The 23,758-nt window shown below is 56.0% G+C and overlaps 7 protein-coding genes across 7 annotated transcripts; 5 read left to right on the top strand and 2 right to left on the bottom strand.

Moving 5' to 3' along the window:
• Positions 1-776: 776 nt before the first annotated feature.
• LY79DRAFT_36944 (uncharacterized protein) lies at positions 777-2,164 on the top strand. Its single transcript, XM_060552820.1, has one exon. It carries the CDS (start codon positions 1,009-1,011, stop codon positions 1,816-1,818), a length of 810 nt encoding a protein of 269 aa, XP_060417798.1. The 5' UTR covers positions 777-1,008; the 3' UTR covers positions 1,819-2,164.
• Positions 2,165-2,588: 424 nt separating this feature from the next.
• LY79DRAFT_587777 (uncharacterized protein) lies at positions 2,589-4,461 on the top strand (the record flags this gene model as incomplete). Its single annotated transcript, XM_060560816.1, has 3 exons — positions 2,589-2,976; positions 3,022-3,619; positions 4,311-4,461. The coding sequence occupies 3 exons, from the start codon at positions 2,589-2,591 to the stop codon at positions 4,459-4,461; spliced, it is 1,137 nt and encodes a 378-aa protein (XP_060417797.1).
• A 1,252-nt stretch (positions 4,462-5,713) lies between these two features.
• On the top strand, positions 5,714-7,406 carry LY79DRAFT_587776 (fumble-domain-containing protein; the record flags this gene model as incomplete). The annotated part of the gene is made up of 3 exons (XM_060560815.1): positions 5,714-6,067; positions 6,135-6,417; positions 6,493-7,406. The coding sequence occupies 3 exons, from the start codon at positions 5,714-5,716 to the stop codon at positions 7,404-7,406; spliced, it is 1,551 nt and encodes a 516-aa protein (XP_060417796.1).
• A 2,342-nt stretch (positions 7,407-9,748) lies between these two features.
• On the bottom strand, positions 9,749-11,835 carry LY79DRAFT_508665 (adhesin protein Mad1; the record flags this gene model as incomplete). Its single annotated transcript, XM_060553966.1, has 3 exons — positions 9,749-10,687; positions 10,895-11,692; positions 11,776-11,835. The coding sequence occupies 3 exons, from the start codon at positions 11,833-11,835 to the stop codon at positions 9,749-9,751; spliced, it is 1,797 nt and encodes a 598-aa protein (XP_060417795.1).
• Positions 11,836-18,800: 6,965 nt separating this feature from the next.
• Positions 18,801-19,567, top strand: LY79DRAFT_36674 (uncharacterized protein). Its single transcript, XM_060552790.1, has one exon. The coding sequence runs from the start codon at positions 18,921-18,923 to the stop codon at positions 19,332-19,334; it is 414 nt and encodes a 137-aa protein (XP_060417794.1). The 5' UTR covers positions 18,801-18,920; the 3' UTR covers positions 19,335-19,567.
• Positions 19,568-19,636: 69 nt separating this feature from the next.
• On the top strand, positions 19,637-20,769 carry LY79DRAFT_543270 (uncharacterized protein; the record flags this gene model as incomplete). Its single annotated transcript, XM_060557035.1, has 1 exon — positions 19,637-20,769. A coding segment is annotated over exon 1 (791 nt), but the record flags the coding sequence as incomplete, so codon positions are not given.
• Positions 20,770-20,919: 150 nt separating this feature from the next.
• LY79DRAFT_543268 (ankyrin repeat and zinc finger domain-containing protein) lies at positions 20,920-23,210 on the bottom strand. The gene is made up of 2 exons (XM_060557034.1): positions 23,039-23,210; positions 20,920-22,983 (listed from the first exon to the last, which is right to left on the bottom strand). Exons 1-2 carry the CDS (start codon positions 23,082-23,084, stop codon positions 21,095-21,097), a joined length of 1,935 nt encoding a protein of 644 aa, XP_060417792.1. The 5' UTR covers positions 23,085-23,210; the 3' UTR covers positions 20,920-21,094.
• Positions 23,211-23,758: the final 548 nt, after the last annotated feature.

Below are 23,758 nucleotides of genomic sequence, written 5' to 3'. Positions count from 1 at the left end.
CCAGCCGCATCTCGTACTTTCCTTGCTTCAACGGACCGATGCCGGGTACGATGCTACTCAGAGTAACTACCTGGGTACATATATACCCAACGTCAGATTCCATCCTGGAAGCAGCGCGTCTCACCCAAACTATAGACGCTACGTGTCTGTCTGTCTGTCCTGTCCTGTCCTGTCCTGTCCTGTCCGTCTCTGTCTCCAAGCAGGAAGACAATCAAACCCACGTTCGTCCCGTCTAAGAAAACTTGGGGAGAGAGTATAGGTATACCTAGTAGGTATTGGGCACATACGGATACGTAGGATACTCTGTGTGCCTTAGGTAAGTAAGCATTAAAGTGGATGGTGTTGTTCCACACCGGGTTCGTCGCTCATGTTCATGTTCTAGAGGGCGGCGCTTGCGGGAGCTTGCTTCCCTTTCCACATGCGACCGACCAAACAGAGCGAACGCAACGAGATAACGCGCTCCAATCGATAAGCGTCGACCATTGTCGCAATCTCCACCGGGGCAGGTCGGAAGACGCTGATGCACCCTGTAGGAATTATCATGCTCGACCGGGATGGCCCAGGTCCGTTGGGCCTAACCCAATCACACACTTTTCCTCACCGACGCACGCCATCATCTCGTCACTAGTGTACCTACCTACCTGCCTACCTTTCTACAGACTACCAGGTAGTGACCGGGTACTGAGTGGGGGACCATAGGGGGGTCATGTCCCTGGTAAGGCAACCTGGGCAAGTCATCCCCCGTCAGGACCCAGGAGGGGGACCCTGACCCTGACTATGTGACCTCATTCCTAGGCCTTCCGTTTCTGTTGGTACCTACTTACTTGCCAACTACCTACCTAAATCAGTGTGCCTCTCGTTTCCTCGACTCGCTGCATCGTGAGAGTCCCCACAATCCACGGTCGATCGCCAGATACATCAGCAAGAGTGCTAAAGCGTGTCCTGTCCTTGTTGCTAGATGGCTGAGCTGGCTGTCACGTATCCCTCTCAAGTCGGTTCGGGAGTCCAATGACTGAGTCCGTCCCAACCTCGTGTTGCTGCTCGGCAATGCCGACGCAACGAGACCCAGACAGAGGGCATCGACGCAACCAGCCTCCCGTCATCTCGGCCCTCGGTTTCAATGGCTTCTTCCTCCCCTTCTCACTCTACCCTCTCATCGTCTGTTGTCCTTTTCCCATCCATCTGCATGTCTCCAAATCTTTGTCGCCAACATGTTTGCGGAAACTCCAACTCGGAACCAGCCGTTCCAAGTCTCCGGCTCGACTGTTTCGTCTATTGGGGTGTACCTCCCAGCTCAGAGAGCTCGGTCAACGGTTGACAGGCTTTTCCCATGTCCCTTTGAGCCATCTCTTCAGCGCCTCCGCGGGTCGCACGAGTCAGATGCGCTTCCAACGGACGTTTCTTCCTTGGTCCTTGACCACCTCTCACCCACGGCTTCGGGTCATAACGATGAACAGTCAGTCTGATTTGCTCAATATACGGGAAACGATTTCCTCCCGCCGGTACACTACTAGTAGTCCATGCCACACCTGTCAACACACCGCCATGTCACTGGCCACGCATCATGAGGGCAGCGGCCAGACATACCACGTGTGCCTTCGCTGCTCGACTTTTCATCCAGTTGAGCACCACCTCGTTGGCCCACCGTCTTCAATCACAGACCTAGCTCGACGCGATGGCTCGGGCGCCGCCCTCTATTGGACGCTTTCTGTTTCTTACTTGCCACTTTCAATGGGCCAGGTCCCATACACACAGTCCTTGGAACTACATAGAACGATCCCTGCGTTTCTCCTTGATGATACTTCTCTACCCGTCTAGCGATCGATGGCCGCTTTGCCGCGCGCAGCCCACCCATGTGAGCAACTGGCCGGCCCGTCGCCTGCCGTCGCCCTCCGGATCCTTGAGTCTCTCTACTACAGCTATGCCGCGTGCCATGTTTAAGAATGATTGTCTGCAACTGTGGCACCGCCACCTCGACCTCGACATCCACATCGCATCTCTACTGGTACGGTGATTCCTGTTTCGGCGTGGAACAAAGACATTGTTACGGCCAGCTCAGTTGTACATTGCTACGTCAACCGTGCCATTGAACTCGAGTAATGGGCGCTTGCTTGGAAGTCCAAGTTTAACACCGCTCGGCCTCATGGACAACGTCTTTGTCGAAGCATTGTTACTATACGCTTTCATTGTCGCTGAGTCGCGATATGCGGCAGAATTCGCGGTACTGGTTCGGCCTTTGGATGCAGAGAGACGATGATGAAAGGAGAGTATCATTCACGTCTCGCCTTGGCCTGGGAGAGGCCACTGTCAATCTCCTTTGAGGCCATGTCTCGATATATATATATATATCACGCGAGGATGCTGCGAACGTCCGCATCTACTAGCTCGGCAACATTGCTTTTGCCTTTGGCGCATTTTCCGTTCTTAACATACTTTCAACTCGCACTTGCTTTGGTTCAGTTTCTCTACCCACTACAGTCACCGCGCGCACTCATATTGCTTACAACAACATGCGCGCCACAGAGGACGATATGCCCAGGCCTACTTCAGGACAGGTAGGCGGCACGAATAGGCATCTTATAAGGCTCATGAACTCGGCTCTGCAGGAACGACACGTCAAACAGGGATGGCGTTACGATGAACCACTCGTTAACAACACGTTCCTTGAGATTGCCTTTGCGGACAGCTCCAGAAGATGTCCCAATACTGTGTGGCCCAACGACTACACGTTTCAGTTGGTCAACCCGCCTACCGGTTCCAACACGTCATCCGTTGCAGTCAACACTGACCTGGCCAAGCTGGCTAAGAGATACAATATCGACATCAACAAGCTACACAGTTTCATGCGCTTTCCGCCTGTCCGGGCCGTGATCCGCACCCTTCTCATCGAGCTTGAGCGTGCCGAAGCTCAACCCGGTCCTCTGCTGGACGAAGACGGCACCATTAACAGCGTAAGCGAGATGATACTCAACACGAGTCCGTCCGAACGAAAGGGCTTGCTGATGCAGCCCACTGCATTAGGAGCGAACTTCGCCGACCGGGCCCTAGTAGTATGCCTCATCAAGTTGTACTCCCACTTCGAGAGCCGGGCCTGCTGGGACTTTGGGTTCTGTGACACCCGATCCGTAACAAAGGTCCTCGTGGCCGTCGTCGGGCTCTTCTGCAATGCCTGGGTTCACGCTCCGAGCATCGACGAGTCCTGGAATCGCCTCAGCACACCCTCCCCGCCCCCTTTCGTCTCCCACGGACCCATCGACGCCGCAGTGTCTCCCCTTTCTCAAGACCTCACCCCCGAGGCCTGGTTTGAATGGTCTTTGCTCCATGACCCATGGATCAGAAGGACTAACGCAGCCCAGGTACTATGTCCCGACGAAGGAGAAGACGATAATGCCACCATCCCCACCCTCATCGCGGAGGTGTCGCAGCCTGAGCCGGAGAAGGAAGGCCGCGTCGTCGTGAAGTACAACAAGAAACCCGACGAGGAACGATGGGCATTCAGGGCTATACTCGATTCGAGATGGGCCGGGAAGACGCCGCGGACGAGACTGGAATATCTCATCGACTGGGAGTACGCGGAGCCGACCTGGCAGCCAGCGCGGGATTTGTCAGGCTGCGATCGGTGGGTGATCGACTTCCACCGGGGTAACCATGGGAAGCCTGGCCCTGTGCCCAGATTGAGGTATTTTCTTTGACAGTATTAGGAAATGATAGTCAAATGCTTCTCTCTTGTAAAGTGCCTTCATACTAACGGGTCACATACCATGTTGCCATCTAAGAACAACCAGGCCATAAACTTTGAGATCACACTGGTTACTCAGGCTACATGCGGTATAGAAGGTGGTAGACCCTCTCATGCCTCCACTATCTCATCGGGTCTCAGTACCGGTACAGATTTGACGTTGTTGCCTGAAATCTCGTGAGACCTGTGACACTTCTTGCCCCGGGGGGTAACCGACCCGACAGTTCTGGGGAACTAAGAATCGGTCCCCAACGGCGGTGCCACACCATATCTCTTCCGCCGCTGCTTACCCTGACGGTCCTGGTCGGATGCTGCGTGCAGTACGGAGGAAAGCAGAAGTCTCGCAGGCATAGCCGCGATGGCGCATTACCTCGAAGCAAATTGAGCACGTCCAGGATTCTGCAATGACTCTTGCAGCCGGGGTTGGAAGTCATCGGGGCCGCCGACCGCGAGACGCCGAGACTTTTACGGGCCCACAGCCGACCGAGCCTCCTTCCGCCGACGGGCCGGACCGCACCAAGATTGGCTAGGTGTGCGCTACCGCAAACAAGTAGACATGATTATGGATCAGAGCGGGAAGCGCGGCTAATGTTCAGGATTGCCTGCTGCGGTATCATGGGTGTAAGGGTGGCCAGGCACCCGACCACGGATGCCCGCGTGAGATTTGTCCCAAGCATACGTACCAGTTCAGCCCTGTGCGCAGCACCCAGCTACCTACCTAGATAGCCAACCAGCCAGCCTGCCGGTTGTCTTCGCGCCAAGGCAACCCGTCTCGGCGAGCTAGTTTACATGAGCCGGCGTGTAAAGTCGAGGGCTCTCGCTCGCACGGCCGGTCATATGAGGTGGGAGGATCCCGTGACGAAGCCCAAGGACCCGATTCCTGGACGATTGCCGATGGCCAAAATAAACGTCAATGAAGATGCCGTTCGTTCTGTCTGCTCGACTTGCATCGTCTGACATGTGACAGTGTGAGGGCAGCATCGATGCTGGCAGTAAGGCGTCGATAGGTTCTTTTCCTCCGTCGGCCCGCCTGCGAAGTGACTGGACTGGATGGTAATTGCTTAATTACAAAGTGAGGCAAGCACCGGTGATTACAGTTTCCAATCGGGCAGCCCACAGGCGATGATCAGTGATCAAAAGTACCTCGATGACTCAACACACACACACACACGCGCGCGCGCGCAATTTGAGGCTGAGCTATGCTATCAGCGGAAGTAACCGCCGCACGGATGGCCTGGCAAACAAACGAGGCCTAGATGGACGATGGTCCAGGGAGAAGGAAGCCACCTACATAGTACCTACCATGTATTCATCCTTAGTATCATTTGAACCACCTACCGGTAAGCTAGGTATCTACCTAGGCGCTAAGGGGTTTAGCAACAAGAGAAGAGTTTCCTTCTGGTGCGCTGGGGCCTGCAAGGAGCCGCAGTGGTGCACTTGGTGTCCCCATCCCATGTCCAGCTGAGATACAGTGGGGTACACCCTGAAAACCTAGGCCCGGAGGCACTGGGGAACTCAACAATCCTCCCATCATCATGGTAGTGTGTACGGATATTCGTACCCTGGTAGCGCAACAGGTACTTGCCCAGATAGGAAAGAGCACGTCCAACCTTTTGTATCCATCCACCTTATCGATAAGCGATCCGACCCGTGGGGGACTTGCGCGCAAAAGTAATTAAGACAAGGATTCCAGTCTGTTCGACACAAAACCGTCGACTGTTCCCACAATCCAAACCCCTCGATGAATCCCCCCCTCCTTCAACTCCGGACCGAACTGACGCAGCCCAAGGCGAACCCGGAGCCGACACAACTCCGATCACCTGTCGTTCATCCTCACCAGCTGTCCTCCGGCCTGCCTCCCGCGATCCTGACCACGCCGCTCTCGGGCCTCCAATTCATGAATTGCACTGTCCCAAGCCACCTCCGTCCGGCCGCCTACGCGCCCGACAACCACTACCCCCATAAAGTCCGAGCATGGGCCCCGCGCCAGATGATGGAGGCTCGGCGGTTGAGGATCCTAGACCCGACGACGAACTGAACAACAACAACAACAACATCATCACCAACACCGACACCTCCTCTTTCGTGCCCGCAGTCCTGGCTGGCGCCGAAATTCGCACGAGAGCCCGGACCATGACGAGCACCGAAGAAATTGACAATACCATCATCCGCCCGGGCTCCGTCCGTATCAACGTCAAGGGCGCCTTCATCGTCGATCCCGACTCGAGTTCTCCGAGCAACAATGGCCGAGGTTCGCCGACCCACCACGAGACGAGCGATATTCGCCTGCCCAACCACCATGCCGTCGTGAGCCACATCGCCGTTGATGTATGCGAACCTCCGCTCTGCGCCCCCGCCCCGTCTTCTTGTTCGATACTAACGTGCCGTCGCGCAGATTGGCGGCTCTCTGATCAAGCTCGTCTATTTCACGCGCGAACCTCACTCCGCCGACCCTGGTGGCCGCCTCAACTTCCTCAACTTCGAGACCGATCGCATCGACGACTGCATCGAGTTCATGCGTCACCTCAAGGATAAGCAGCAGACCCTCAATGGCTCCAAGCCGAACGAATTGAGCGTCATGGCCACCGGCGGTGGCGCCTTCAAGTTCTACGACAAGATGCGGGACGTCCTGGGCGTGGATGTCCTACGCGAGGAAGAGATGGAATGCCTCATTATTGGTAAGCCCTCCAACGTGCTCCCTCCCCAAGTCTGGTCTGTGTGGATTTTTTGAGGAGGTGCTAATTCATCATCAGGTCTTGACTTCTTCATCACCGAGATACCCCGCGAGGTCTTCACCTACAGCGAGACAGACCCCATGCACTTCGTGTCGCCCTCGGAAAATATTTATCCCTATCTCCTCGTCAATATTGGCTCCGGTGTCTCGCTCCTCAAGGTTTCGGGTCCCCGCGAGTACCAGCGTGTGGGCGGAACCTCTCTCGGAGGTGGCACGCTATGGGGTCTCCTCTCTCTCCTCACCGGCGCTCGGACCTTTGACGAGATGCTCGACCTGTCCGAACGAGGGGATAATGCCAAAGTGGACATGCTCGTTGGCGACATCTACGGCGGCGACTACGGAAAAATCGGGCTCAAGAGCACAACGATCGCTTCCTCGTTCGGCAAGGTATTCCGCATGAAGCGCACAGCCGAGAACGAAGCCGAGGACCACGGTGGTCTTCACAACCGCGACAACAAGAATACGCCTTGTTCTTCCTCGGACCCTGTCGAGCATGCCGAGGGGGGTCACCAAGACGCCGCCGCGGAGCACGCCTCAGACCAACCGTTCTCTGGTGCTGACATCTCCCGATCTCTTCTATATGCTATTTCAAACAATATTGGTCAGATTGCTTTCCTCCAATCGCAAATTCACAACCTCGACCACATTTACTTTGGAGGCTCCTTCATCCGCGGCCACCGGCAAACGATCAACACCCTTAGTTACGCCATTAAGTTCTGGTCTCAGGGCAAGAAGCAGGCCTACTTCCTCCGCCACGAGGGCTATCTCGGCTCTGTCGGCGCCTTCCTCAAGCGCCAGCCTCATAACTGGGGCCGTCGCGGTTCATTCGAGCAGGCGGAGCCTCTCCAGCGCAGGCTGCAGGATCGCAGAATCCATGACGCCGAGATGCAGAGTCTTGTAGATGACTACGCCTCGGAATCGGGACGCGAATAAACCCACACCATATTCACTAAAAAGGAGGCTGTTCATTTTGAAGCTGTTGGGCGTTGTGCGACGGGGGGGCGTGATTTTTTCTTGCACTTACCATGCTTTATGACAGACCATATGCGGCATACCGACCAAGTTGAAGGACTTGATCGGCCTGCGCGGCCGGCTTCTCGACACATACCATCGTACTTATTACATACTTACCTGTTTAATGTTAGTCATTGCAACTCGGCTGGTCTGCCGAAGCCGACTGGGATGGGGCGCCGGTCTACATTGCAACTTTCTCTGCCCACTCGCTCTACACGAAGTGGTCTGCGCTCTCTCTCCGACGTGAGGACACCGGATATGGATGGCCCTGACCTTTATGAGGCTTTCAAAGATAGGGATCTGCCCTTCCACCTCCCTCCCTCTGCCGCTTCGTAGTCTCGTTGCCCGATCTAACAAGCTACATGGGCAACTCGCGGTCGTGCAGCCGAACTAATATCGAGACAGTGAAGACAGCGTGAAAATGAATCGGTTGCTCCTTATCAATCAGTTTGCATTACCCACAGAAGCATGATGTTGCTGGCGAACAGTGTCTGACTGCATTGATGGGGAAAAGATGGCTTAAAGGCAGCCCCTCGCCGCCATGCAGTGGTGCCCCTGGCAGGATCATGACGGTATGGTCACGCCGGCACCGGAGGGTTGGCATACAAGACGATGCCCACCAGACGATTAGCTGTCGCGTTTTCGCTCCCCCAGTAACAAGCCATTAGGCGCTGCCTGGCCCAGGCTGTCTGGCGAGGGTGTGCACGTCTGGCCCCCACAGAAGTACGCAAGCCGGGTCTTTGACTTTGCAGCAAAGCGGCTTGACTTGGAACGTGGATCGGTACAGACCAAAGTCGAAGCTGATGGAGATGCCTACCGTTCTTCGAGGACAAGCTCTTAGGACCTGGGGCCTGCGTCGTCAGTCGAGACGACGATGGTTTCTGTGCGCCCGAAGCCCGTCGTCAACGACGGGGCCGCATGTTCCTCCTTTGCCTTCCTCGAGAACCACGGCCATCCCATTGGCGCCCTAGCCTTAGGGTTAGTATATGAGTTACGATCAGCACACCTCATCGGACGTCCAAAATGACCTATGCCAAAAGAATGCTATAGCCGAAGGGTCAAAGGCTCAAGGGCAGACCGCCTCTCGCACACGCATGTATAGTTCTCACCGGATGCCTCCCCGCCAGGTGCAAAACAAGCACGCGTCTTGTCTGCAAGCAAAACGGGCACAGCCCGCCCCCTGTTCGTGTTCCCAAGACCAGGTCTGTATGGGTGTGCGGCTGGGAGAGATGACAACGCGGTTTTCCTTCTCTCTCCCGTTGCTTCCGGATCCAATTGCCCCAACTTCACCTCCAAGGCACGTTCGCGGATGAGTCCCGGTGCGGGTGTGCGTCCCGCCCAACACTTCCAAGGGGACTTGCGAGGATAGCGGTCGAGGATCGTGATGGGGTTTGATCCAGGGTTAACCAACACACATAGCGCGCCATACTTTGCAGACTTGACGAATCCTTCTCCTCTTCCTCCGGTGGAAGGGAAAGACCAGGAAACAGTTGCGGGCTATCTGAGAGCCGCGTCCAAGGTGCTTCGATCTGACCGTCCAGCGGCGCCGACCGACGCCCCAATACACATCATGTCAGGTGGATAATTGATGGCAACCGTCAGACTCAAAAAGGTAGCAGACTGGTTCGTCACCAGAGCCGCTGTAGACGAGACCTCTAGCACTTTTCAAGCCTCCTTTTTGTTTTTTGAAAGCGTCAGGACCAGCAGCTTGAGCACCAGGTTGTTCATCGTTATTTCCATGGGTTTCTTTTGGGAAAGTTTTTTTTAGAGCGCATTCTGTATTCTTCTCACAAGGGCGGAAGCTATTAAATATTACACAAACTAACCAGCCAGGGTATACCGCCGGAATCCAACACCTCGCCCAACCGACCTCCTTTTCTGGTACATTTGCTTCTTCTCAAAAATCCGTAAAGAAAAAAGAGCAGGGGGGGAAGGAGACAGCTGAAAGCCGAGCATTGTGTTCAATCCTTTGCTTGTGCGCTCTAGTTTGCGGGCAAGGTTTGTTGCAGTGGACAAAAGACAAAAAAAAATGGTGGTACGGTCCTAAGAAATCCCTATTTCCCAAGACCAACCACCCCCACACAACGGTTTATTCGTAAGGATCGTAAGAATGGTATGTATGATTGCAGAACCTTGTAAGCTACAGAGTCTGCATAGTGGCATTGGTACAACAAGGAAAATATTTTCAGATATTCCTCCAATCTCGCCTAAGGGGCTAACTTAGCAGAAGGGGGAAATAGAAAAGAACAATGTTGACAAGTTTAGAATGCAGCGAGGGCGGCAATGGCGACAACAGCACCGATGCCGAAGGAAGCCTTGCCAGCACCAGCGGTGACGACACCGGTAGGGGTAGGCTTAAGACCGCCAGTGCCGGCCGGCATGCTGGCACCGACAGCGGGGCCGGTGGGGTAAGGAGCAACCTGGACATCGGTAGGGCCAGCACCGCCGACCGTGATGGGGACGGGGACGACGTCGGAGGCGGAGTTGGTGGCGAAGGAGACGTGGGGGACCACGAGGGTCGTCTTGATGGTGGCAGTGGTGGACGATCCGGGGACGGTGGTGCCACCAGTGACACAGGGGACAACGAGCGTCTTGTCAACGACGACAGTGGTGATGTCGGCGGGGTTAGTCGGGGCAGGCTGCTGGGCACCAACAGTGAGAGCCGTGGTGATGGTGGCGGGAGCAGTGACGATGGCGGGGTTCTGGGGGATGTGAGGAGCGCAGATGCCCTGGAAGAACTGGGTGGCCTTGGAGATGATGTCGTCGCTGACGCCGTAGGCGTAGATGCAAGAGAAGATGTTCTCAACGAACTGGGCGTCAGGGCAGTAGCAGTCGGCGTCAGAGTTGGCAGTGCAGCCAGTAGACCACATCCAACTGCTCAGGCACTGAGGAACGACATCGGGGCAAGGAAGTGTCTCAAGGGGGCCAGCGGGCTTGGTGCCAGAGGGCTTGACGAAGGGGGCAGAGCCGACAGGCTTCTCGGAGCCAGGGGTGTGGATGATGGTCTCGGTGACTGGGCAGACGGTGGTGGTGAGGGGAACGGTGCGGGTAACCACGGCGTGGTGGTTGGCAGGGCAGTTGGTGATCTCAGGTGCGCAAGAGGTCACAGTCTCGACACTAGTGGTGTAGATGGTGGAGGTGGTGTCGTAGACAGTGGTCTTAGTCTCGGGGACAACAAGGGTGACGGCAGCCGGGGAGGTCTCGATGATGGCGGGCTGGGTGGAGCTGACCGGGGCGGGGACGGGGATGGTGGAAAGCTGGGAAGGGGTAACCTCCTCAACGGGCTTGCTGATGACGGGTGTCTGCTCGGCGGGCTTGGTGACAGAAGGGACAGCAGCAGGGGTTGACTCCTTCACGGGGATGGAGATGGGAGAAACGACGGGAGTGGTCTCGCTCTTGATGGGGACGGGGATAGAGACGGTCTCCTCGACGGGGGCGGTGGTGGCGGGCTTGGTCTCTTCGACAGGGGCGGTGATGACAGGCTTGGTCTCCTCGACGGGGGCGGTGGTAACGGGCTTGGTCTCCTCGACGGGCTTGGAGACGGTGGGGATGCCGGCGGGAGTGGTCGGGGCCTGGATCTGGGTGCTGAGAGTGGTCGGGGCCTGGATCTGGGTGCGGAGAGTGGTGGCGGTGGGGAGAGCCTGGCTCACGGTGGTCTTGGGAGGCTTGGGGGTCTCGGCAGGGCTGCAGTCGAAGCCGATGGTGTGGATACCGACGCCGCAGGTCGGCTTGGGCTTGGAAGGCTGCGAGGGGTAAACGATGGTGACATTCTTGGCACCACCGCACTGGGAGTTCTTGACAGTGGTTCCAGACTTGGAGCAGGCAGAGCGTTGCTTGCAGCTGGAGCCATCGGGCATGTCGTAGTGGAATTCCAGGTCGCAGTCGAATTCGGTGGTCACGTCGAAGTGGGAGATGGAGAACTTGTCAGGGGCGCCGGGGCCGGAGCCACAGCCGAAAGAGGGAGAGGTCTCCTTCTTCTGTCCGCAAGATCCAGAGATAACCTTGCCATTGGTGAAGGTGCGGGGAGCCAGGAGATCGCGCTTGGAGAAGTCGCTTTCACAGGTCCAGCCCTTGAAGTCAAATCCGGCATAGTTGCTGAAAGATCCCGTGTTCAGGTCGCCCCAGGAGAAGCCGGATTTCTGCTTGTCGTCGCACTGGTTGTCGGTGTTCTGGGGGCAGGTGAAAGAAGGGAACTTGTTCCAGCCCTACGGAGCTTGTTAGTGATCCAGGGGCTCATCATGACATGGTTACGGAATCCGGCAGTTCCGGGTGTATGAGAGAGACATACGGTAGCAGTGACGTGGCTAACGCCGGCGGCAAGAGCCAGAAGAGCAACAGAGTTCTTCATTGTGAAGGATGCTGGTCGAGTATTCTTTCCTGAGAGTGTGGGATTGTGGTTCTATAACGAAGGAAACAAAAAAACTAAGTGGGATATTAAGTTGAGAGAGCAAAGAAGCGAATGACTTTACACTCAGAAAGCGAATGGACAGTTTGTTTGATAGAACGAAAGTAGGAAAGAATGTTCGATGATGGATAAGAACCGAAACGCCAAACAGCGGCGGGAAGAGACAGAACCTATATACCAGAAGGACAACTCCTATCACGGGGGCGACGGTTGGCTGGCTGTAAGATGCCTCACCTGAGGAGGGTGGAGAGGAGTGAACGGGGGACGAGGGACGGGGTGGAGTCAGCAGGAGGTGCGAGTACACGTCCGTGCTGCGCGGACGACGGCTAGTGCAGGTACGGCGGGCCTATGGCACCACTAAGGATGAAGACGACACTAGACATGGGGGCCTGTGGACGGTGGACTGACTGGCTAATGGGTGGTGGCCACGGTAGGCGCAGATGTGGACATGGGATGCGGTCAACGGGTTAGGAGAGAGAGAGAGAGAGAGGGGGGGGGGGGGGGGGGGGGGGGAGAGAGGAAGCAAAGAAATGTTGATGGCGGCCCCCCCTGGTGGCCATCATCGAGCAGGGGTCGGTTTCTCGAAGAATAGGCCGGCTGGCGGATGACTGGCAGACGGGGATTGCAGGACGGCGCCAGAAACAGCACTGCCTTCTTCGCGTCTGGCACCTGGGCGGTTGAAAGGTTCTTCCCCTTTGAGTGAGTGGTGCTTGGATCGAAGCGAGGGAAAGACTGAGAAAGAGGTTTCCGGCCCCTGGCACCTCCCCGTCCCCTCTCCCCTGAACCGATCCAGAAACAATGCTTAACATGCACGGGGCCACGGTTAACAGCATGAGGAAAGACGGGACTCACTGGAGCCCGATGGCCGACTCTCTGTCCCATGGGCCGCGCGGGATGGAGCCGAGGGATTGGTGTTTAGATTGAGTGTGCTCCGCCTTCGGCAACAAAGGCGATGCTAGTGCTGATGATGCTTATGACCATGCTTATGCATTGGCGCGGAGGCGTGGTGGCAGCAAGTGCTTTGCTTTGGCATATACCACAGGGCTATGGGCATGGAGAATGACGATATGCGCATGGTGGTGATGAACATGTGTTGGTTGTATCGACAGAGTCAGGAATTACAACCGACTCGGCGTGGAGATGGCACTGGGCGGCGCCCGGTCGGGACTAGATGGCACCGCCTGTTATGCTGGAGATGAAGGTGCCGTCGATCAGTCCAAGCCATGGTGGACGGAAGGGGCGGCAGCGGATGCCAGACAGCGGCGGTAGTTTGGCTTGGTGATGGTGAGATGTCGAGACGAGTCTGTGAAGGCAGGTTGAGATTGGGGTGAGGTCGGTGCGTTGCCGCCGTCGCCGCAGCGCAAGACTCGAACATGAATAGAAGAGGACAGCTGCAGGGCACACTGGCAGATGACACACCGCATTGCATTTGTGTATGTGCCGTCGTCTGTTTCTTTCTTCCTTCCTTCCATGCAGGCCCGGCTGCATCTTCAACCACTGTGCTTGCCAATGCTTCATACATCGGTAGTAAGTAGGTAAACTAGGTGCCTAGGTAGGTATGATAATGATATTACCTGGGCAGGCAAGTAGGTAAGTACTTGGGTAGGTACCGAGGTATCTCACATACAATAGTAATGTAGTGGAGTCCACGATATAGGCAGGCACATGTAAACTAAACAACCCGGGGGGGGGGGGGGGGGGGCACCTGAGCTTGTCTCGATACGTATCTTTACCCCTGCCTTCCCATTATTCCCGTTCAGGAACATGAACGGAAACCCGACCGCAACCACCCTCCTACATGGTAGGAACTTGAATAGAGAGAATACTCAACCATACATACAAGCGAACGGCAGAGAGAGAAAGCGAGAGGCCCAAGCTGCAAACCGTTCTCTCATTTGGTAATAGCATTTGGTAATAGGGGGGAAAGGGGGGGGAGGAGAGTGAGAGAGCGAGAGGCGGAAAAGCAAGAAAGAGAGCGAGGCGAAAACAGAGTCCGCGCGCAGCCTCTGTTCCTGTTCCAAAGGTCTGCTTTTTCTGGGCTGACAGGCTGTTAGGCCGTTAAATGCTACTCTCCACAAAGGCTGGCATTGAAATCTTGGCTGGGCGCTGCGGGAGACAGGCTCCAAGACGACCGGCTTTCCAACTGGATTCGGTTCGAACTGGCTGCAACCGCTAAACTGCAACTACAACTGCAACTGCACCATGTCCCCATAATGGAAATGATTGGACCGCCGTTGTCCAGTCCGGTCGGCAAGTCGTCCCCCTGAGCACAATGCTTATACTGTGTTTATTCGACTGTGTGAGGAGGGTCCTCCGCCCTGGATACGTACCTCGGCTTTTACTTTTAGGTATCCAACCAGGCGATCAAGCTAATCGTAGATTAATTGGTGGTCTGGAGTAGGTATCTCGGACTCTCAGTCTCCATACTGCATTCCCGCTCCTCGTGCACTGCATTCAGTACCTAGCGTAGACACGGCGATGCGCTGGCCTCCGCGCCTAACGTCAGCTCGTCTTGCGCTTTCATGTCTAGCTGAGGATGACGACAAACTGTGTGTTATTTTAGGCTTTACTTTCCTCTTCCTCTGTCATCGGGACGCAGGCCGACATCATCATCTCAAAAGGCTTGATGCTGTTGGACGATATGTATTCCGTGAGTTCGTATCCGTACATAGATGGTACTTCAACGCGCCGCCGTCTCGGACATGACGGTTTGCCTGATGCGTGCGTGCACCAAGATAGGTACGTGCCCACGGCACTTTAAACGAGGAGGCATCGGGCCAAAGAAGCTCTTACCTAACATGACAGCGAAGATAAAAATAAAATAAAACTCATCTCACCTTTTTTCCCCAGAATTGGCTCCCTCTGCTGCAGCTGTCAGTCGACTGCCGTCCTGCCGTCCTCGTGTCGTTGGCGCTTGCCCTGACTCCCTGGTGCAAGTTGAGACGCTCAGCCCCTGGCTCCCTTGCCACACAAATGCAGGAACCGCGACTTGGAGCCAATCATCGATAAACGGAAGGGGAAAACTTCTTGGGAAAGACCCGACCAGGCCGGAGTCCAGGCCAGAGTCCAGACCATACCGGGTGTAGTAGCCCCCCTGCCTCTTTCTCACCTCTTGCCTCTTGCTACTTGCTTCTTGCCTTTCTTGCCTTTTTTTGCTAAAGTAGTACGGACACAAGCACCTACCTACCTCGGCACTTACCTACCACCTAGTAAGAAGCTAAATGGCTCGCGTAGTGGTAGTAGGTAGTACTTAGTGGGTAGAGAGAAAAGGGGTCTTTCTCCTATGAGGCCGAGGGGCTCCTTGTCCAATGTCATCTAAACAGGTACCTACCTAGGTATTCGACTATTCGTACGGTGTATACACTCTACCAGGTACGTACCTACAGATAGATAGCTACCTCGTGCATAGCATCCTAGCTGCATCACCCCACAGCTTTTCGCATACGGTATGCCCCTGCCGCTGAGATCACATCGCGACCGACCCAGTGCTCCCCCCCTTGTCCTAGCCCACGTCGTTTCCATCTTCACCTCGTCGACTCTTCAATGAAAAGACATCGAACCTGCATCCGAATAGCCATACAACCCAGTACCCACGTATCCTGCACGACAGAACAGTCGGGGTAGCCTTGATCGCAGATTCAGGACTCTCTCTCTCTCTCCCTCACCCCTGCCTCCCGATGGAAAAGCTCACGCCTACGCTACACTACGATCTGAAGAGGCCACGTGCTTGCACTAATTACGGGATCCCCATGACCAAGATCCTCGACAAATTCTTTTCCCCATCATGACAGGCCGGCCATGTCGACCGGTCTTGTTGCCCGAATCCATCGGCACCCACCTCTCATACTGGGCTATCGATGCTCAGACCCCGTGGCCAAAAGGTCTACGATGCTCCGAGCGTCCCCGGTCCTCGCTTCCGCATGGTATGGTCTGCCTGCCCCCCCGAACAGAGTCTATTCAAATTGTTCGATCGGTTCGGGGGCCGATTTCGGTTGCCACGCCCGTCACGTCAAGCGACATGATCTCGTCTTGGATATCCGTACATTCCTTTTCAATTAATTGCCAGCAGTTTTGAGCTATTGACCATCCGCCCGGCCACCGGATCAACTGGAAAATGACGACCGCAACCAATTTCGGAGACGTTGCGAATCCGCCTACGGCTAACCCCCTATCGCTTGATCGCTTCTGCGCCAGACTTGAGCCGGCATGCTACACCGAGCCTTGATGGCCAATGGGCCTCAACGACAGACGGAGAACCCCTTCTACGACTTGCTGCATGCCGTCCGTGGATGACACATCAACAGACGTCACTATTCTCAATCTTCGACTGTCCGCGTGTAACTTTTAGAAAGTGTCCCGCCTATCTAGACCTGAATGCCCGTCCCAAAGATCCCTCAAGCGTAAACGGCTTGTTTCACCACTCAAAGCCACCAAGCCACCCGAAGCCTGCGAAAGCAAGACAACCAATCGTGTGTTGCTACTGCCACCTTGGCGACAAGGTTACATTGTTGGTGGTTTCCATCTCGCTTCTTAGCCACCCCCTCTCGGCGGTTGTGTTCCATTTGAGTGTGTGGATCGACACCTCTTTTGCTGTTTGGATTTTGTTTTTAGATCCGAGTATCCTCCTTTCTCTTTGATGGGTCATTGGGCGAGACGCTGCAACATGGCTGGCGTCGTATTGGGCCACTATTCAAGACTTTCTTGCAACCCTCCGGGAAGCGCTGGCCTGACCGCGCGCCACGACGTGATGACTGCTGACAGATGCCTTGTCCAGACAACTCACCGCCACCCACGGCCACCTGTCAGTGCCGCAAAGTCTTGTTAATCCAGTGTCTATCCAAGACATGCCGATGTCTTCCTACTCCGAGGCGATGGCTACGCCAATTACTAAAAGCCGGGCGGCAAACCCTTGGCGACACCGTGACAACCATATTCTTGATGAATGGCCATTAACGAACCCGTCGACAGCATACAACTCGGCCATCTATCCCCGACCGACAGACAGGACGGGATTCTTACGAGCATGACGTCGATCAACTGCCCGACCGAACGCCCACCGAGACAGAAAGAGCCGACACAGCCCGGGGCCCTTTACCTAATCGGGGATCCTCACCTGAATCCGAGGACACGAGCCATACCCAAAGTCGCAATAATACAACCAACCGCTTTTTCCTCCACCTAAGTTTGGAAAGCCCTTCAATTTCCGATTGCATTCGGCTGAAACAACACCTCTTCTCACTGCCAACTAAATAACTCTACTCTGCGTACTGTTCTTCTTATGTTCCTTTACTCTAGATAATCAACGTAGCAGGCGGCGTCGAGGCTCGTGCAGTGGAGCTTGAGCCGACGCGGCGTACGGTAGACCGGGCCAGGGGAGATTGGATGACATATGAACAGACAGGGGACATACAATGCTCCCTAGTCGCCCAAGTCAGACAGTGCTGTGCTCGCAGACAGCGGCGCTGTGATACCGCATGATCCTTTCCGTGGGCTCTTGACTATCTTGGCGGGCGTCACTGAAAGCCACCGAGAAAGGCCTTTTCCGAACCCTACTGAGTGAGGCCTGACCTCAATTTCAACGACCTCCGTCCATCACTGTCCGGAAGCAGTCCCGGTATCAATATCTAATCATGCCTCCACGCCGGTGCTCGAACAGGGAATGGCCACCGTGCTGCTCATCTCGTTGTTGGCGCCGAGGTTTGTCGAGATGAATAATGAGCATTCGATTGAATTCATCGACGGCAGGGAATTGATTGGGGTTTACGCGGCCCTCCCCACAATCCATGCCATCTACCCTGCCTTGACGTCGATCATTGAGGCCCGCAGATTAGATTCGTACCTGGATAGACGAAAGAGGAAATCAGGACATCCAAAAACGGGTTCCTGGAGAAAGACAAAGCAATTACGACGAGTTTCCCATCGTACCACCCGCTGTCGTGCGCCGGGATGCTCTTCTCTCCCCCGCCACATGGACGACCGGGCTCCATGCTGTCCTCTCAATCCCCAGGTCCCGCTGAGCTTCTAATCTCAGCAACTGCTGTCTGCCGAGGCTGCATTTGTTTCTTCGGCACTTTGTGATCCCTCAACCAGACAGATCCGTGGCAAGGGCCAGCCAACATGGCTCTAAGCCGTCAGTGCGCCTATGTGCCTCTGTCCCCGGGCTTGTCTCTGTCCCAGTACCCTTTGAGCGGCAGGCAGTCTGCTCCGGGGGAGGGGGGGGCCATAAAAAAAAACCAAGTAGCCTCCGCAGGGGACTCGCTTCAAAACCAGGGACCAGGGTCGCCCGATCCGACATCAACAGAAAGTCTTGAACCTTCAATGGTACAACCCTAACGGTGGTGACCAGGGAGGGGGAGGGAGGTTCGTCGCCGATGTCCCAAAGAGGAGCGAGCTAGCCGCCCACCCCTTGCAACAGGGGTGCGAAATCTCCGACTATCCAGCCTGCGGCAGTTGACCTCCTGTCCAGCGATGCTCGCCTTTCAACCACCTTTTCTGGGCACATTGAGCGGTGACAGGCCCATCTGACGCAGGCTTTGGCTGTTTCACTCCGCAGATACGAAGTGTTTGCTTTGCAGTTGTGGCTAAGATTGTCGTCGTCTTGGGCCAAAGTTCATCCCGACTTCAAAGCCCAGCTGAAAGGTGTGGCCAGCCAGCACAAGGCCTCCCCCCCCCCTCTCTATGTGTATGCATTCCTCTCCTTGCCTTTCATTTATGGCCCGAGTACTCCGTACTTGCTCATACATAGGCCGTGCTTCTCTTCCGCTTTGCCGGGGCCCAGCCGGGTTCATTCCATTCGTCCTGACAGCCACACTGGTTTACACAGGAGTATCAAGGACTTTTGTCCGAACTTGTGGAAACCATCATCCTGTGCCTGCGCTCCTCGATTGTTCCGATGGCCTACTCCGCTCAAATATGCATCATGTTCGATCCGAACGCAGGCTCGCGTTTTCTCCATGCGGGCCTTTCGGTGACGTAGGATCGTGGCTGTGAGGCTCGTCAGAGAAGAGGAATCTCCCTGGCAATTCTACATGCAGCAGGGCTGGCCGGGTGCACTGGTGTGGTTCGCAGATCTTGGTCAACACCTTTCTTTTCTTTTTTTCTTTTTTCTTCATCTCCTCCCACTGCGAGGAGATGTGGAGATGGTGTTCAGCAGAGAGAACGTCGCGTTACCTACTCTGCAGGCAGGTTGGCTGCGACTGGGCTGGCCAGTTGGGCGGGTTCTGGCTGGTTTCACGACCGAAATCTCGCCGATGTTGGGATATTGCTCGAGGCATCTCTACCCACGGCCATGGGTATTGTTCCGGAGGGACTTGTCTTGCCCCGGGGCCTTTAATGGCCGACAAAGGCATCATTCTGTTTTTATTTCTATTTTTAGTTTTTTACTTAAAAAAAAAAAAAAAACCGCCTTTCCCTCTCCCGGTGTTCAAGGAGGTTGGCTGTGAAACGGAAGCTGTTTATTTGACTTCAGTCTAGCCCCGATGTGAACCGCCGACGGCGATCTGCCGTGATCAACGGGAATCCCGGGGCGTTCGGCGGGTCTCCGCTTTGGGGACGACCCGCGGCGTAGCGTTTCCCCGTGTGGCTTTTTGCCCCGTGCTGCGTTGGCGACGACGAGCCTCTTCAGTTTATGCCCATGAGGATACCTTCCTCCCCAGGCGTCTGCAGGACACGGCTGAGCCTTGGATATTTGGGGGGGGGGGGGGGGGGGGGTTGGTGGGACGGCTTTTGAGGATGCGAAGAAAGGGGGGTAAAGACGGAGGCAAGTCGCGCAGGTGTTCGTACGTGGTGTATTCTTTGGCTCGGTCGCTGTCCGCTTACAATCTTCTTTCGCGGCTCCGCCTTTCCTGTCGGGGGTCCTGCCATCTATCTGTCTGCGAGCGTATAACAGATAGATGTCTCTTTTTTTGTTGGGTCGTTCTCTGGGGTCGAAAGGGGCAAGAAGCACAAGGGAGAAGAGGTGCCGCATGTGCCCTGGCCGATGAAAGATGCGATTCGCCGACAAGGTTGGACCAGGGGTTTGGTGTAGAATGGTGGCTTGGAGAGAACAAGCAACACCGGTCTCGCAAGCAGACTCAAAGTTGGGATTAGGCGTGTCTCGGTGCATTGACGTCGGCGGTGGGTTTGATGCCGCCGCCGCCGTGTCAACGACGAAGGCTCGACAGTGCGCGAAGAGGGCTTCCCACCAATTCGGCAGCAGGAGGGCCTCTTTGTCGCAGATAGAAACGGGGGGCAGGCTTCGTCGTACGATGGCGGGAGGGGGGGGGCTGAAGGGGAGTTGGGGTTTGTTCCTTGCGTTCGCCATGGCGGGCGTTGGTTTCGCCCGAGATTTCGTATGTAAATCCAGCGCCGGGAGAGAGGAAGCGAAATCGGAAACGCATCATTGTCGAGAAACCCAACCCCCTGTAGGTATCGTCGTCGTCCGAACGGTCCGCCGTTGGATGTCTCATGCCCCGATGCCGATCAGTGCCATCCAGGGCGACACTTTGTTGGTGCCAGCGAGGCCCAGGCCGTCTCGGCCGCTGCGTACCTTGGGCGCCGCCGATGACGATGCGATGTGCTCTCTGGCCAAGACTCGCCTTGGTGTAGAGTTTGGGCCCGGCACGCCACGCCCCGGGTGTCATCTTGGGAGGTGTCGTGCCACCGTGGTCGAATCCGGCCCATCAAGTCTCTTCCGCAGGGAGACTCCCTGCTGTGAGTGTCTGTCGTCGTATATTGCCACACGTCGTCCATCTTACAATCCGCCCGGTGGGGAAGGGGGGGGGAGGGCATATTGTGAAGCGTAGTTGAACGTTTGCGTCTCGCGTCGCATATTCTGCGCGACTGCGATGCCTCTCAGCCTAGGTTTATTGCGGTGGTGTTGGGCGAGACGGTGCCATGATCAGAAATGGGGGAGGAGAGCCCGCAGACGCCGCTGACGGACCATCGTCGGCATCCGCCACGGGGGTCGGATTGGTCGGAGGTGGTTCAATTTTTTTAATCTTTCCTTTTTCCTTTTGGACCACCTCGGAGCGTGGACTATACGGATAATCATCGATTCGTGCCGTTTTGACGTCTCTTTATTATGCGTGAAGCCACTGAGGGGTATCCATTCAGACATTTCATCTAGCCTAGGCGATTGTCTATCTTCGTGGCAGACGCGGCAAGTAATGCCTCTAGGAACAAAAATTCGGACCGTTCGGCACGTCCTGGTGAGACTCCCGGTTCATCCACCGCCCTGCATTCGCTTGAGACGCTCTTCGGCGGCTCTAGCCCTCCTCTCCCGATCAAGCTTCATCCGCATCTCAGGGGTGAGGCCTCTCGCCTCTTCCTCTCTCTTCTCCTGCGCCGTCTTTGTCGACGCGACGGCCGCCAGGGCACCAGCCCTCTTTTTCCTGTCATCGACTCTGGGTCCCTCGGCGCGTAGCCTCTCTTCCTCGGCGCGTCTCCTCTCCGTCTCTTTGCTCTCCCTCTCTTTCTTGTCCCGCTCGTCGCGCTTCTCCGCGTCTGCCTTGCTCAGCGGCGCCGGCACGCGCGCGACGTCCCAGTCCCACTTGCCCTCGCCGAGCTCCGAGCGAGCGACGCGGAAGGCATCTCTTGTCGACCTGTCGCCTGCGAGGTCGAAAGGCGTCTTGCCGTCCTTGTTGGTTATGAGTGGAGAGGCACCAGCACGGGTGATGAGGCCGAGGACCAGAGGCGCGGCATTCTGGTGAGCAGCCAGGTGCAGGGGTGTCGGTGTGTGATAGTTCTGACCTGGTGGTTGGAATTCAAAGTTGGGACTGATGTCGTTGCTTTTCAGATACGACAACAGTGCCGGAAGTTTGGAGCGGCGTATAAAGGCTTGAATCTGTGATGTGTGCAGGAGTGCCGTCTCTTCTTCCTCCGTAAGCTTTGGCTTCGTGGGCTTGGGGGCCGCGGCTTTTGCAGACGTGGGCTGTTCCGTCTTTGGTTTTGCTTCGTCCTCCGGGTTGATCTCTCTGATCTTTAGCCTCGTGAGCTCGATGAAAGATCGCATCAGCTCGTTCTGCGTTGCTCTTCGCGTGCTAAACGGAAACCCTCGTATCCTCGTGTCGTTGTGCCTCAAGACCTGTCCGTCGTACGGCCCAAACAGCGTGCGACGATTCGTCGCTCCCGTTGCTCTGATGAAAAGCAACTCAGAAGTGTCCAGTAGGCCCTTCCAGTCCTGTAGAAGGTTGCGTACATCTTCAACCAAGGCCTGCTCGTTGTACCGGCGCAGGCTGGAACCGGCCGAATGGGCATTGCCCTTGGAGTTGTCATTGGCGGATTGCGAGCCACCTTGCTTGCGACGGGTCGTATACCGGTGGAAAGTCTTGTGGGCCAAAACGGTGGCCTCTCTGTTCAGTGCCCCGACAGAGGACTTGTTCTGGCGCGGTGCGAGTGAGACCACCATGGCGGCAAAGTGGCCGCCGCCAATCATGCACAAGAAGAAGTGAGGGCCCTTATAGGCCGCTGGTGGCGGCGCCGAGCCGTCCTTGGGGACTTTTGGCGCGGCTACGGGATCCAACTGCTTCTTCTTGACAATTTCTACAAGGTTCGCATCCTCGCGAAGCTCTTCGCCCGTGAGGATGGCTCGGTACAGGCCGAAGTAGGTGTTAGAAGGGAGGACAGGGGAAGTGAACCATATCAGGGGGGGCTTGCCCTTGCCTGCTCGTCGCACCGTCTCTCCTGCTTCGTCGTCTTCGCCAGGCACGGGGGTCCTGTTCCTCTCGGCAAGGGTGGCTTGCTTCTTCAGCAGCGCTGTGAGAGTAGTCTCCTTGCGGCCCGCCTCGTCTTCGTCGTCTTCTGACTCTTCCGAATCTGAGCCCGACAGACTTTCGTCAAGGTCTCCGATCAACTTCTCAAACTCGTTTTCGGACACGGGCTTTGCGCCCCGCAGCTTCTGCTTTAGGTTGTAGTGGTGCCAGTCGGACTTTTGATGGCTTCGCTGGTCGAGAACGGAGGAGAAAGTGGTTGCGCATAGCGAGCAGGCCTGAGCGCCTACGAGATCGGAACTGGAAGAGTCTCTTGCTGGGGGCGATGGCGGGGTCTGATCGGGGATTGACGCGTCGGATTTGAGGGAGAGTGTTGTCAGAACTTCGGGCGGGAGGTCGTAGACTGCCACTCAGTTAGCATGCGATGGGGGGGTAACAGAGTGTGTACGAGGGCGAACCATAAAGCGGTCGCTTCAGGAGGTCTGGTGTCGTTTTCGTGTCCATCTTGACCGTTCCCGTGCCGTGTACTTCTGCAGATGTCGTTTCGTTCTGTGCAGTGGTCAGCTACAACGGCTGTCGTCGTTTGCGCCGTCGCAATGATTTAAAGCTCGGGTGGGATGGCGGGGCGCTTTCGCCGACATGACGAATACGTAGTACCGGTAGGTAGCTTGAGTCAGCCGGCGAGTGCGAGGCCAGTCAGGGTCAAGCCACACCCTGCTTCTGCCCATAGAACCCCGCGATGTGTGGCGGTGCAGAATTCTGATGGGATATAAAAGTGGGCCTGGCTAATGAGACGTCGACGGTCGATGACAGTGCCCAGGGGACCTGATGAAGCGAGCTGAATACCGGGATGACACGCCGGGCATCACGTCACCAAGCGTGGATTAGCTCCATATGCCCTCCCTTCTTAGCCTCGTTCCTTTTTTTCCCCCTTCCAATTCTTGGCAAAGGGTGAGAGGGAACCTCCCATATCAGGTTTATCCAGCTCATTGTTGGAACAATGTTGCCCTGGCTTTCCTAGCCTCCCCCACGTCTTCCAATTCACTGGTACTGGTATCCCTCCAAGAGCCGTGCTGACCGGAACCTTCCTTGGCCTGCGTCAGTGGCCCCTGCCCAGCTGATGATGTAACTTCTCTATCGATGAGCGGCAAGCGCGTGGTGCATCGTATCGCGACTTC

Source organism: Colletotrichum navitas (genome assembly GCF_030913465.1).
Source record: "Colletotrichum navitas strain CBS 125086 chromosome Unknown LY79scaffold_10, whole genome shotgun sequence".
Classification (NCBI taxonomy): Eukaryota; Fungi; Ascomycota; class Sordariomycetes; order Glomerellales; family Glomerellaceae; genus Colletotrichum; species Colletotrichum navitas.
The sequence above is the reverse complement of the archived record's forward strand: the minus strand, read 5'-3'. Positions and strand labels throughout refer to the sequence as shown.

What these genes read in the sequence shown, in the direction of transcription:
- LY79DRAFT_543268 (XM_060557034.1), bottom strand. Translation starts at nt 23,084, where the DNA reads ATGGACACGAAAACGACACCAGACCTCCTGAAGCGACCGCTTTATG. An exon ending in CCTGAAGCGACCGCTTTATG is followed by an intron (nt 22,984 to 23,038) that starts GTTCGCCCTCGT and finishes ACTGAGTGGCAG; the next exon opens with TCTACGACCTCCCGCCCGAA.
- LY79DRAFT_36944 (XM_060552820.1), top strand. Translation starts at nt 1,009, where the DNA reads ATGACTGAGTCCGTCCCAACCTCGTGTTGCTGCTCGGCAATGCCGACG.
- LY79DRAFT_36674 (XM_060552790.1), top strand. Translation starts at nt 18,921, where the DNA reads ATGCAGCAGGGCTGGCCGGGTGCACTGGTGTGGTTCGCAGATCTTGGT.